This window comes from Delphinus delphis, chromosome 2 (genome assembly GCF_949987515.2).
Source record: "Delphinus delphis chromosome 2, mDelDel1.2, whole genome shotgun sequence".
Classification (NCBI taxonomy): domain Eukaryota; kingdom Metazoa; phylum Chordata; class Mammalia; order Artiodactyla; family Delphinidae; genus Delphinus; species Delphinus delphis.
Genome location: NC_082684.1, coordinates 83,925,323 through 83,940,285, shown reverse-complemented (window position 1 = coordinate 83,940,285; position 14,963 = coordinate 83,925,323). Strand labels below are relative to the sequence as shown.

General features: G+C 41.0%; 1 protein-coding gene across 1 annotated transcript in view; it reads left to right on the top strand.

Annotated features, from left to right (window-relative positions):
* Positions 1 to 50: 50 nt before the first annotated feature.
* The window catches only part of GPR176 (G protein-coupled receptor 176), an 89,581-nt gene continuing 74,668 nt past the window's right edge, over positions 51 to 14,963 (top strand). The window contains exon 1 of the mRNA XM_060004977.2: positions 51 to 1,099. Within this exon, the coding sequence (XP_059860960.1) occupies positions 928 to 1,099 (172 nt within the window). The 5' untranslated portion in view covers positions 51 to 927. The remainder of the gene's footprint in view (positions 1,100 to 14,963) is intronic.

Here is a 14,963-nt window from a genome sequence, read left to right as displayed (position 1 = left end):
CCTCAGCCGCCTCAAGCGCGCGCAGGCTGTTTGGTGATATCGCAGATAGTGCCTCTTCCCTTCTAGGGGTGTCTTCTTGTGTTCCCGCAAAGTCTGGAGGCTCTCTCCCTGCAGCCGAGGGCCGGAGCGGGGCCAGGAAAGGAGGCACTGGGCCGTGCAGAGGCAAAGGGTCTGCGGAACGAGGTCCCTGCATCCCGCGCCGAGGCAGGAGGTCGGAACCCCCAGCGAGGGGCTGGGCCGGAGAAGCCCTCGCGGGCGTCTTGGGGGACTATCGGGCGCTGACGGCGAGGCTATTGGGGAGGTTCGGGGCATTCCACCCTGGCCATGGGCGGCGTGGGGACCAGCAGGTCCCTTCGGGGCTCCGAGCATTTGACTTGGGCATTTTCCGGGTTTCCCATCGCCACGTAGCCTCGAAGCCAGCAGGACTGAAAAAAAGGCTGCAGTCCAATGTTCACTTCCCTCTGAGGAGCGGGGCTGAGCCCGTCCGCCGGAGGGGACTCGAGAGGGCTGCCCCGGGGGTGGCCAGAAGCAGAGGTTGAAGAGGGCGGCGGGAGCGGAGAGCGCCCTCCTTGACCATCAAATGCCTCTCGTGTTTCTCTGTCTGCTAAGTGGGCTTGGACGCGCTGACCACGCGGGAGGAGGGACGGACGACGCTCGGCGGGCTGTGACCGTGCCGCCTTCATGTGGCTGCTGACGGGGACCCCGGAGGGAACGGGCATGGGGCGAAGCCTCGCCCTCTCCGCTCCTCGCCTCCCGGGCGCCGGGGCTGGCGATGTGGAGACGTGAGGGGACCCGCGGCTGCTCCGGGTTCTCCAGATATCCACCAGGCGCCCGCGTGTTCCTCCGCGCTCGAGGCAGGAGAGTGGCGCGGAGGTCCGAGGCGGGCGCACGGGCGGGCTAAGACGGAGCTGGAGCTCCAGCCTCGCCATGGGGCATAACGGCAGCTGGATTTCCCGAAACGCCAGCGAGCCGCGCAACGCGTCGGGCGCTGGGGCTGAGGGCGCCAACCGCAGCGCGCTCGGGGAGTTCGGCGAGGCGCAGCTGTACCGTCAGTTCACCACCACCGTGCAGGTCGTCATCTTCATAGGCTCGCTGCTCGGTAAGCCGCCCGCGGGGGTGCCTCCCGGGTGGGCTTCCCCGAGGGCGCAGGCTCGGAGAGCCGGGATCGGGGGTCGCCAGAGCCGCCGTGGGTTTCGGGGTGCGTGGCAAAAGTGCAGATAGTTGAAGGAGGTTTAAGAACGTCAGGGTATCTGCAGGGAAGTTAAGCAGGGAGGGTCGACTCCAGCCCCCAAGCTGGAAGCAGAATTCCGGTAGGGCTTGGTCCCGGCTGGAGGGTGGGTTGCCTGGTCCTGGGCCCCAGGCGGCCCTTGCGGAACGCTTAGGGATGGGCACGGGGTTGTGCCTATCACATGCCTTACCTCCCGGGTGCCAGGACGGAGCTCTGGCCCGACCTCTTGTTTACAAATAGCGAGCAGTGAAGCTTCTGTTTTGTTGCTGGTGACTGATGTGTTTTGCGCTCCGTCTATTCCCTGTATATAATTTTTTTTTTTTTTTTGCGAGCCTTATTTTGCGCGTTTTTTAAATGGCTGGCTTCTTTGGAACAGCAACCTGCTGGTAAACAAACCTGTGGAGTTAAACTCTATGTTGCCTTAGATATTTTTAAACCCGTAAACAAAACAAATCCCAATCTACTTCTTTCCCTATTTTTTGTTTATTCTGAAGTACAGCATAAAGACAGGATAAAAAACACAAAATGCCATACACAACAAATTTAGGAATACTTGTTAGGGAAAGAAAAGATCAACGAACTGAAATGAGTGGTTAGTAAAAATGTCCACTAGTGTGAGAATTACTTGTACTTCTGGTAGCTACTCTTTATATGATAAATGATACAATGAATATAAATTCTTGTTGACATTTGTTGAACATGTTGCATATTACTTGTAAATATGTGGCTTCCTTTAAAATATGAATTCTCTGATGTGCCGTTTATAAGGATGTAAAAAGATTGTTCGTAATTATGTGCGATATTATGGCCAAGAGCAGTCCTAAAGTTTCATAGTAGGAATAGATTACTTTTTTGTAGACACCTGTGAATTATCATGGAAACGAAGATACCCGACATCAAAAAGACTATAAAACATCAACTATACTTCAATTTTAAGAAAGAGAAAAAGAAAGAATAAATAACACAATGTAATACAAAAAAGACTATGGAAGAATTGTGTTTAGAATTTTACTTTCGCAGCTTCTCTAATTGTCATCATCCTGTCCCACTCTAGCATAATATTTATCTTCCATTTTTTGTCATGAGGGCATTTTCAGGAGTTGACATCAGTGGGGCTGTGTGTAGAGTTGTGTGTGTATGTTACAATGTGTTTTTATGAGTGGAATGTAAATGCACATAAACAAAGCGAAAGCTTGTGTCCTAGATATTTTCAGTATTCATTTAACAAGCAAACACTGAACGCCTACTGGGTACCAGGCACAGTGCACCGTAGTTTTTTTTTTTTTTTTTGCGGTATGCGGGCCTCTCACTGTTGTGGCCTCTCCCGCTGCGGAGCACAGGCTCCGGACGCACAGGCCCAGCGGCCATGGCCCACGGGCCCAGCCGCCCCACGGCATGCGGGATCCTCCCGGACCGGGGCACGAACCCATGACCCCTGCATCTGCAGGCGGACTCTCAACCACTGTGCCACCAGGGTAGCCCTGCACGGTAGATTTTTGAGAGTTAAATTCTAGTATTGTCACATTTACTTAAAGAGTAGGTTATTGGGGAGGCAGTAGAAGTGGCTGCATTTTTATGGCTGCATTTGTTCTGCATATATATATATAGAGAGAGAGAGAGAGAGAGAGTTTGGTTGTTTTGTTTTGTTTCTCCCATTGGTAACTTTAACCCTGAAGAACGATGGTGCCAGGAGAAATTTTCTCATAGTTTGACTAAAAATTTGAATACTATTGAAATAGAACAGCATGTGTATACAGGGCGGAGTAAATAGTGCACATTTAACAAATGTTCTGCTTCCCATGTACTTTCTTTTGTGGTAGGCGGGCCTCCCACTGCTGTGGCCTCTCCCGTTGCGGAGCACAGGCTCCGCTCCGGACGCGCAGGCTCAGCGGCCATGGCTCACGGGCCTAGCTGCTCCGCGGCATGTGGGATCCTCCCGGTCCGGGGCACGAATCCGCATCCCGTGCATCGGCAGGTGGACTCTCAACCACTGCGACACCAGGGTAGCCCCCCATGTACTTTCAATTCTGGTAACTTGCATTGGATACAGGAATTCCTAGGTAAATCTGCCCTTAATTCAACTCTTTTTCCACACAGCACTTTAATTGACATGCAAAAACTGCTTCTGTGGATGTCTTCAAAGAGGAGACTGATTTTTGCCCTTGATCTTTGGTTATGCTTGACTTGGCCTAGCGAGGATTCCCCCTTACCCATGACTTAGGCCCTCCTAAGAGACTTTCATTTGCTCCTTTTTATTTTCAGAAAAAGTATAAATATGGTTAAATTTCTAGAACTCAAAAGTCAGAGAACTTGTGCAAAATTGAAAGGCATGTCTGGTTTTCTTAAAAGCTTAACTACGTAACATTGCACTGTGCACTTGTTTCTGGTATTCTTGATTCATTGTTCTCTGAGGATTTGACCCATACAGACATATCTATGTCATCAAATCCTGGTAATGCCAGTTGAGGCTCAGAGCTTAAGTTCCAAAGCCATGTGCAGTCAGTTGCAAGGCAAATAAACTTGGGAAGCCTAGTTTCATGAAGCCCAAAAATAGAGAAAAATTATCCCAGAAGAATCTAGAAGGCTGAAAAGTAAATGGAGGGTGGAATAGTGTCTAGAATAGCATATGACGCTGGTTTAATCTACTTGTTTCCTCTGTGCCCAAACATGGACAAATGAGTTTTTTCCCTTTACATAAATTCAAACATACTTCCCATATTCTCTACATAGAGTTTTTCATTGGGATTTCCAGAGGCCTACTATTATGTGAAAATAATTTCTTTGTACTGTTGACATCTTACAGCTCTTTTTGAAAAGTGTTTTAGTGCCCTGTATGAGGGAAAATCCCCAACAACTTTTAATAACTATAATATATCCAACCATAGGGGACGTTATTTGCTGCGTTGAAAATGAACTCAAGAATTATATATAATATTGTTCAAATAATGCCTTTTGAAGGTTTGTGTGAGCTAGTGTCTCAGCCTTCTTTATGCAACATCTTGGAATATCTTCAGATATACCATAGATTTTGAAAGAGAGTCAAATAATTTAGATTGCCCTTTGATAAATATATGGCGCACACCACTTTTAGTAGTGACCAGTGTGAAATCAAGGACTCAGAAAGAATTGGAACCATCATTTCCAATAAATGTTTTGCATTTTACTCCTCAGAGTTGATATTTCTCTTTCTTTTTCCCCACTGTCTTTGGATTCACAATCCAAGTGCCTGGAAAGCTGGACCCCTCTCTGGTGCTTTGACTTGAAAAAGGTCAGTGGTTGTGACCTAGTCTGTTACCTCTAAGCTCCTTCTGGACAAATTGCCTGTTATCTGTTGTTATCATCATTGGAGGCATTTAGGAGATTTTTATAAATGCATTTGTTCTTATTTAAAGAAAATCAGCACTGTAGACAACAGCCAAGAAGTATGTCTCCTACCCTGAAATTTATTTTAAAATAGAGATATCAGCCTGCCTTCCTCTTGCCAAACCACTGTATGTATGGTCTCTGTGTTTAACCTGTGTCCCCTTTCCTTAGCAATAGTCTGTAGTGAACCTTTGGGAAGTTGATGACCCCAAGTAAAGGTCCAAGTTGTCTGTTGTCTGATTCCTTGAGGTGGTTATTGAAGTAATCATTTCAAAGGAAAGCGGGGGGGCGGTTACTTGTTGAATTGATTTCACAGGTGATATGGAGAAACACCATTTTTGCTCATGGTAGTCTATAATATTTCAACTAAGTTATATTGGGCACCAGCAGTGTTCATGGTACTCGTTTGACAGAGAAATATACTTGTGCTTTTGATACTAGTTGAAATTAACCAGATAACAGCTGGATAATTCTTGGAGTTCCTTAGTTAAATGTTTGATAGAAACAATGTTACTACCAGTTTGTGCTCATAATGCATAATTACTAGGATGTTTTTCATAATTATATAAATAATATGTTAGCTATAATTATAGCCAGTAGTAATGTAATGTCAACAGTCTATATATATATATATATAAAAGAATATATGATAACAAATATATTGGCCATAATTATAGCCAATGATAATGTAACTATCAACAGCCTTATTATACCTGCTTTTTCTGTTTCTGGTGTGCCTAGAAATGTAGTAGACTACATCAAGAATAAGGTGTCCTGAATTGACCTAAGGAGTTTGAAATGGTGAGGTCAATAGTTATCAGCCTGAGTAGATGAACTCCTAATATACTGACTCAAACTGCCTCATGTTGCCATTGATTTCCATATGCTGTATGCATTCTGCCACCCCACTGTTTTGTAATGTAATACGTTAAGCACAGGAAAGCAGTCTGGCCTCCATGTGAATGAAATACTTTTGGTAACCCTTTGCTTCTCCTTTCTAGGCCTTCAATGGACAGCTTCTACTTTCCAATTCTTCTGGAAATTAAATTCTATGAAAACTTAAAAAACTTTATCAAGATTAAAATTCATATATTACACATTTCAGCCAATTATAGTATACAGGTCAATGGTTTTTAATATATTCACAGAATTATGTAACCATCACCACTATGGAATCCCAGGAAATTTTTATCACCCCCTCCAAAGAAATCACATTCGCATTAGTAGTTGCTTCTCATTTTCCCAAAGTACCCTGAGCCCCAGCCAACCACTAGTCTACTTTCTGTCTCAGTGGATTTGCCTCTACTGGACATTTCTTATGTATGGAGTCATAAAATCAGTGGTTCTTTGTAATTGGCTTCTTTCACTTAGCATAATGTTTTCAAGGTTCATTCATGTTGTAGCAGATACTTCATTCCTTTTCTGAGGCTGAATAATATTCCATTGTATGGATATACCACCTTTTCTTTATCCATTCACCAATTGATGGACATTTGGGTTGTTTCCAGTTTTTGGCTGTTATTAATAATGCTGCTCTGAACATTTGTGTAGTTTTTGTGTGGACATAATATTTTCAGTTCTCTTGGGTATTTAGCAAGAGTGAAACTTCTGGGTCATATGGTAACTGTAAGTTTATCCTTTTTTAGGAACTGCCAGACTGCTTTCCAAAGTGGCTGTGTCATTTTCTATTGCTACCAACACTGTATCAGGGTTCTAATTTCTCCACATCCTTGCCAACGTTTGTTATTATTTGTCTTTTTGGTTATAGCCATCTTAGTGGGTGTTAAGTGGTGTCTCATTGTGGTTTTGATTTGCATTTTCCTAGTGACTAATGATGTTGAGCATCTTTTCATGCTCTTATTGGCCATTTGCATATCTTCTTTGGAAAAATGTTTGTTTAGATCTTTTGCCCATTTTTAACTTGGGTTGTCTTCCTGTCAGTGAGTTGTAAGAGTTCCTTCTACAGCTGACCCTTCAGCAATGCGTGGGATAGGGCCATCGACCTTTGGGCAGTCAAAAATCCAAGCATAACTTTAGTCAGCCCTCTGTATTCATGGTTCCAGCATCCGTAGAATTAACCAACCATGGATCATGTAGTACTGTAGTACGTATTTAGTGTAAAAAAAATCTGCATATAAGTGGGCCCACGTAGTTCACACCTGTGTTGTTCAAGGGTCAGCTGTGTATTCTGGGTACTAGACCCTTATTGATACATGATTTGCAAGTATTTTCTCCCATTTTGTGGGTTGTCTTTTCATTTTCTCACTGGTATCCTTTGAGGCACAAAAGTTTTAAATTCTGATGAAGTCCAATTTATCTAAAATTTTTTGCTGTTGCTTGTGCTTTTGGTTTCATTTCTAAGACACCATTGCCGAATCAAAAGTCATGAATATTTACTCTTATGCTTTCTTCTAAGTGATTTACAGTTTTAGCTCTTACATTTAGGTCTTTGGTCCATGTACATTAATTTTTGTACATACTGTGAACTAGGTGTCCCAGCACCATTTGTTGAAAAGACGCTTCTTTTCCCATCGAATTGTCTTGGCACTCTTGTTGATCCTGTGAAAACTTTTGTTACCATTGTCCCACTGAAGGAGTTTCATAAACCTTTGACAAGGAATAAGTAAGAGGAAAATAAATATTTTCCCCCACTGGCAATTTACTTTATGTGCTGTAAAAACATGATCTAGAGACTTCTCTGGTGGTCCAGTGGTTAAGACTCCGTGCTTCCAATGCAGGGGGCACGGGTGGCATCCCTGTTCAGGGAACTGAGATCCCACATGCCATGCAGCGTGGCCAAAAAAAGAAAAAAAAAACAAAACCAAAATCTAGAAACAGACTTTCCCAGAGGCAGGGAGATGAATGACCTATCCAGTGTATTAATAGAGACATACTTAAATATAATCAGTTAATTGCTTTTTTCTGTGTTTCCTGGATTCTTCTACCTAGTCTAGCAATTAGACCCCTTTTCATGTGTGCTAATGTGCCTTGTCTCTGTTAGGGCTCAGTCATTTGTAACTGCTAGGATGTTAGTAAATGATCTGGCTACATCATAACTCTGCTACACTGCTGTCATCTAAAGCAGCTAACTCCAAGAATAATTGCAACAATTTCACCTTTACAAAGGTTTCTACAGCAATGAGCTCATTGGAGCAGAAAGACTAAAGTTTGGTCCACTGTTTTTTCTTTTATCTGATCCTGTTTTGTTCTGGACCTCAGTCTGTGGTCACATGCTAAGGAAATACAGAACTCCTTTGTTTAGGATTAGAAATGTAACCCTCTCCAATCAGAGCAGTGTTTATATAATGTTATAATATTCTTTTACAGGTATACCTTGTTTTATTGTGCTTCACTTTATTATGCTTCAAAGATAATAGAGTTTTTTTAACAAACTGAAGGTTGTGGTAACCCTGTGTTGAGCAAGTCTTTTGGTTCCATTTTTCCAATTGCATTTGTTCACTTTGTGTTTGTGTGTTACATTTTGGTAATTCTTACAATATTTCAAACTTTCTCATTATTATTATAATATTTGTTATGGTGATCAGTGATCTTTGATGTTACTGTTTTAATTGTTTGCAGATGCTACGAACTGTGCCCATGTAAGTCTGCAAACTTAATCCATAATGTTGTGTGTGTCCTGACCAATATACTGCCTGGCCATTCCCGTCTCCCCCCCTCTCCTCGGGCCTCCCTATTCCCTGAGACACAGCAGTACTGAAATTAGGCCAGTTAATAATCCTGCATTGGCCTCTAAGTGCTCCAGTGAAAGGAAGAGTTGCATGTGTCTCACTTTAAATCAAAAGCTAGATGATTAAGCTCAGTGAGGAAGGCATGCCGAATGTTGAAATAGGCCAAAAAAAAAAAAAAAAAAAGGCTCTTGTGCCAAACAGTTAGCCAAGTTGTAAATGCAAAGGAAAAGTTTTTGAAGGAAATTAGAAGTGCTACTCCAGTGAACACACAAACGATAAGAAAGAGAAGCAGCCTTATTGCTGATATGGAGAAAGTTTTGTTTGGATAGACGATCTTACCAGCCACAACATTCTCTTAAGCCAAAGCCTAAGCCAGAGCAAGACCCTAACTTTATTCAATTCTGTGAAGGCTGAGAGAGGTAAGGTAGCTGCAGAAGAAAAGTTTGAAGCCAGCAGAGGTTGGTTCATGAGGTTTAAGGAAAGAAGCCATCTCTATAACATAAAAGTGCAAGGCGAAGCAGCAAGTGCTGATGTAGAAGCTGCAGTAAGTTATGCAGAAAATCTAGCTAAGATAATGAATGAAAGTGGCTACACTAAACTACAGATTTTCAATGTAGAAAAAACAGCCTTTGGTTGGAAGAAGATGCCATCTAGGAGTTTCACAGCTAGAGAGAAGTCAATGCCTGGCTTCAAGCTTCAAAGAACAGGCTGACTCTCTTGTTAGGGGTTAATACAGCTGATGACTTGAAGTTGAAGCCGATACTCATGTACCATTCTGAAAATCCTAGAGCCCTTAGGAATTATGCCAAATCTATTCTACCTGTGCTCTGTAAATGGAACAACAAATCCTGAATGACAGCACATCTATTTACAACATGGTTTACTGAATATTTGTTTTTGGGGGGGAGCTATCTTTTTATTTTATTTTTTAAATTTTTATTGGAGTATAATTGCTTTACAATGTTGTGTTAGTTTCTGCTGTACAATAAAGTGAAGCAGCTATAATTTACTGAATAGTTTAAGCCCACTGTTGAGATCTACTGCTCAGAAGAAAAGATTCCTTTTAAAATATTACTGCTCATTGACAGTGAGCTCTTGGGCACCTAGTCGCCCAAGAGCTCTGTTGGAGATGTACAATGAGATTCATGTTGTTTTCATACCTGCAAACACAACATCCATTCTGCAGCCCATGGATCAAGAAGTACTTTAGACTTTCAAGTCTTATTCTTTAAGAAATACATTTTGTAGTGTTATAGCTGCCATGGATTGTGATTCCTCTGATGGCTCTGGGCAAAGTAAATTGAAACCTCCTGGAAAGGATTCACCATTCTAGATGCCATTAAGAACATTTGTGATTAATGAGAAGTCAAAATAACAACAACTAACAGAAGTTTAGAAGGAGTTGATTCCAAGCCTCATGGATGGCTTTGAGGGGTTCAAGACTTCAGTGGAGGAAGTGATCGCATTTGTGGTGGAAATAGCAAGAGAACTAGAATTAGAAGTGGAGCCTGAAGATGTGATTGAATTGCTGCAATCTCATGATAAAACTTTAATGAATGAAGAGTTGCTTCTTATGTATGAGCAAAGGAAGTGGTTACCTGAGATGGAAGTTACTCCTGCTGAAGATTCTAGGAAGACTTTTGAAATGACAACAAAGGGTTTAGAATATCACACAAATTTAGTTGATAAAGCAGTGGCAGGGTTTGGGAGGATTGATTCCAGTTTTGAAAGAAGTTCTGTGGGTAAAATCCTATCAAACGGTATTATTACGTGCTACAGAGAACTCATTCATGAAAGGAAGAGTCAATCGATGTGGCCAACTTCACTGTTGTTTTAAGAAACTGCTGCAGCCCCCCCAGCCTTCAGCAACCACCACCCTGATCAGTCAGCAGCCATCGACGTGGAGGCAAGACCCTCACCAGCAAAAAGATTATGGCTTGCTGAAGGCTCAGGTGATGGTTAGAATTTTTTAGCAATAAAGTATTTTTTTAATATATCTGAACACCTATTAAATAGATTTTCTCTTTTAGACACTATTTTACAAACACCATTAGGTATAATTAGTAAAGTAGTATGAACAATAAAGTTTGTAGATATTTTTAAAGAGTTTGGAATAAAATGTACCCATTGAAAAATTTTGAAATATGGCAATAAAGTATTTTTTAAATTAAGGTATGTACATTGTTTTTCTAGACATGCTATTGCACACTTCATAGTCTACAGTATAGTATAAACATAACTTTTATATGTACTGGGAAACCAAAAAATCCATGTGACTCGCTTTACTGTAGTATTCCCTTGATTGCATTGGCCCAGAACTGAACCCACAGTATCTCTGGGGTATGTCTGCATATGTTGACAGTTAAGGTATAGTAGAACATTTTTGATGCTGGTAGACAAAGCAACTAATTTATTGTTTGGAATTTTCATCTTTAATTAAATTTTTTTTTTTTTTTTTTGGTCCTAAAGTCTCAACTCCAAATATTCACGGTTCTACAAGAAATATCCTTTTTACTGGGTGGAATTTTTTAGGAAGGGAGGAAATTTGTTTCAAAATGGGAACAAACAGATGTGGCTTTGTTTTTCTCAGGTGTCTAAGTCTCTGAAATTATCTCTTCTGCAGAGTTTGCCAAAGAGTTTCTCTACATGTCATTTTTCTGAACACGCCATTTAGATTGGTTGTGACTGGAAGCTATTGTGAAAACCATTTTATTGTCGAGGAACTTCCAGATTGGCTGGGCGGAAAGTCTTTATCAGTCATAAAGTGTAAAAACTTAGAGGAATTTTTGGCTAGGCTGAAAGGCATGAGTGACTCTAGGTGAAATTTAGAAGTAAGGATTTACCCTAGGCAAAACTAAAAAGTAAGAAAACTATCTTCGGAGAATCAACACCCATTTTCAGAGTTTTTATGTTCTCGTATTCACTCCATCTCTTTTCAGATACCTCTTGGTTTCTTCTTGTCCTTGTGGGTGCCCAGTGACCTTGTCCTGAATTACTTACTTGTCCTCTCTCTTCCAAACTTAACAGAAATTGAATTCCATTCCTTCATGGTGGCATGCTAAATAAATAAACCACTTTCGATGTACATGTTAACAGATGTTATTGCATTAATACATTGACTATTAAGGGTACTTTAAAAAAAAGAAGTTTGCTATCTTAAGCAAAAAGGGTGACTAAGTTGAGCATTTCATATATTTGACAGGTGTTGAGGAGAAATGGGTGGAGTGGATCTTTTTGGAGCCTCTAGTGACATCATCATATGGCAAGCCTGTTATTGCATGTAGGGCATTTAGAAAAGTTGAGGGTATAAGCATACACCTGGCATGTAAAGGAGCAGGAGGGTATCAGTTGATACTAGTGTCTTATTCTTTTTTTTATAGTTTTAATTCCCTCTTTTATAATTTAAAATGTATTATTTCAGATCGTTATCTTGGGATGCTTATTGTGTCTGCTGATTCTCTCTTATGGTGGATTATTTCCTTGAATGTTTGTAACTTTTTGATTGTGAGTCCATCTCCTTTTTCTGAAAGGGACTGTGAGGTCTTGGCTGCAGAAGTGGCCTCCAGAACAGTCTCACGTTTGCTCCTGCCAGGTGTTACAGGGTTGTCACTAGCCCAAGATCTCAACCACAGGAACAGGCACGTTTCCTTGCCATCTCTCTGAGGTAGAGGATACAGTTTTCACTCTCTCTTTCACTGAGGTGGCCACTCTTTGAGGATTCTGGATTTATGCAGGGCTTTCCATTCCAGCTACCTGCTTCAGGGGGGTCCAGGCTCATTCAGTCTGTGTGTGGGTGTTGAAACCCAAAGTTAGCTGTGAGGGCCTAGTTCCTGGTCTGAAAATCACTCCTCAGTGCAAGCTCTCGGGTCTCTCTTTTAGGCAACTGGGGATTTCCTTTTATTACTTATAAACTCAGCTATGAACTTAAAGATGTCTTTTGTTTTATCCAGCACTTCTAGTTGTTTGTAGCAGTGTTCTAAGTTCTGCCACGTTGCCAGAATCGGAAGTTGGCGAATAAGCAAAACATATTAAAAAGAAGGTGGGATGATTGCTAGATTTGATTCTAGGAGATATGTCACCATCAAATGGGGTGGTGGCATCAGGTCAGAATAAGAATACCTTGAAAGATTAAGGAAAATAAGTTAGAAAGTGGATGAGGGAAGTGAGCTCAAGTAGATTTAGGAATCTAGACTAATGAACATTGAGTATGTCAGCCATAAAAAGGAATGAAATTGGGTCATTTGTAGAGACGTGGATGGATCTAGAGACTGTCATACAGAGTGAAGTAAGTCAGAAAGAGAAAAACAAATATCGTATATTAACGCATATATGTGGAACCTAGAAAAATGGTACAGATGAACCAGTTTGCAGGGCAGAAATAGAGACACAGATGTAGAGAACAAACGTATGGCTACCAAGGGGGGAAAGTGGCAGGGGGAGGGTAGTGGTGGGATGAATTGTGAGATTGGGATTGACATATATACAATAATATGTATAAAATAGATAATAAAAACCTGCTGTATAAAAAAATAAATAAAATTCAAAAAAATGCAAGTAAGACTAGAGAAAAATATAACAAAATATTAATAATGTGGATGGGCTTTATGGGTAAATGAACATGTACTATATTCATATTCATAATAAAAAATAAAATGAGATAATGTGTGTAAAAAATAACATTAAGAATATGTATATTTGTTTATATATTGCTGATATTTGACCATTTCAAACATTTGACCCTTTTTTTTACTACAACTTCATATGGTTCAAACTGAGTTTTTTTTTTTTAAACATTTGGGTCAACATAAATTAGGGTTAATAGCATATTTTTAAAAATTTATTTATGGAAGAGCTACCTGATTACAAAATATTAGAATAGAACATTTATGATATACAAATTCAAGTTGGATATGAAGAATGGAATCCCTGTTTTGCGGGCGGGGGGTTACCTGGGGAGTGTAAAGCAGTCTAAAGTTAAATGGGAGATTTTGAAAGAGGAGTGTTGAAACCCATGTATATTAAAATACCTGTTTCTGATAAACAGTGTGGGACTTCCGTAAATTTTTATTGAATGGATGAGTGAGTAAAATTTGTGTTTTTGTTACTTTACACTCATAAAACATTAAAATTTTTTCTCTTTCCTTGTAATCCCATAGTTCCTGGGTGTCTGAGAATGTAGCTCCTAGGTTAAATGCAGAACCCACAACTTTGAGGGTTAATAGGATAGAGGTTGGGGGCACACTTGGGATTTTTAACCAAAATAGTCTTAAACCTAGTTTTAACCATTATACTTGAACTAGTGCTATACCTGTTGTGTAACTGACTATGTCCTGGATGACTCCTTTTCCTAGACTTAGGTCAATTAGTAATTGCAGGACTTAATTAATTATGCAGTCTTTTTTGTTTTGTTTTTGCGGTACGCGGGCCTCTCACTGTGTGGCTTCTCCCATTGTGGCGCACAGGCTCCGGACGCTCAGGCTCAGCGGCCATGGCTCACGGGCCCAGCCGCTCCGCGGCATGTGGCATCTTCCCGGACCAGGGCACGAACCCGTGTCCCCTACATTGGCAGGCGGACTCTCAACCACTGCGCCACCAGGGAAGCCCAATTATGCAGTTTTGATTTGTGTTAGTTTAATTCTACTAAAATTCTACCATGAGGCTAGGGCATTATAAAGGATTACTGACAAAGGGAAAATAAGCAAAATAAAGCTTCCTTTAACACACTGTAAGGCATGGACAAGACTGAATAAGCCAAGGGTGTAGCCCTGAACCCTCTTAATTAACATCCCCCTCCCTCCAATATGTATACACACACACACACACACACACACACACACACACACACACACACACACACACACACACACACGATTTCTTTCAGGAGGCCTCTAGAACCAAAAACTCTTGAATGTTCCTGCTCAGGAATTTTGTTGTTTTCTTTTGCTTTTGCATTTACAAGCAGTTTCCAGGGAAATGCCTTCAAATGGACTCAAGCAATATTTTCATTGGTGGCCACACTTAATTCTGAGGAATCTTGGAAACTTCTTTTGGGCCTACGTTGAAAACTTGCTTCACCAAATCTGAGACACCTGAAAAACTTTCAGGTTAATTTGAACCACTAATGTCTAGGCACCTTAGCACTTAAAATAAATTTCTAGTAATGGTTTAACATCAGTTTTAGAACTCATTTTTTTAAAAAAAATTATTATTTCTGCTGAAAGGTTTCTCCTGAGGGGCAAAATTACAGAGGTAGAGGCAAAGCATGAAACCTATAAGGTTTCTCTTTTGGGCTTCTCTTTCTTCTTTTTTTTTTTTTTTGAGAGGTTTTAAAAATGCAGAAAAAATATTAACAAATTACAAGCCCACCTTCAGAAATAACAAATGGCAACATTTTGTCATATTTGTTTCCTATATTTTTTATTTTATAAAAATAAAATGTTATAGGTGCATTTGAATCTCCCCTCGTGCCTCTCCCTAGTCCAGTTGCCTCCTTCTCTTCCAGTGCTGATGGCTACACTGAATTGGGTATCTAGTGTAAACTTCCTCCCTGTCTGTGTCCTGGTGGTGCTGCCTGATGCTGGCCTGCAATCAGGTTTTTGCCAGTTGATGCTTAGTCGGCACCTGTGGCAGGGATAGATGACTCCGTGTGCATTGTTGATTTCCAAGTAATGGTCACCTTATCT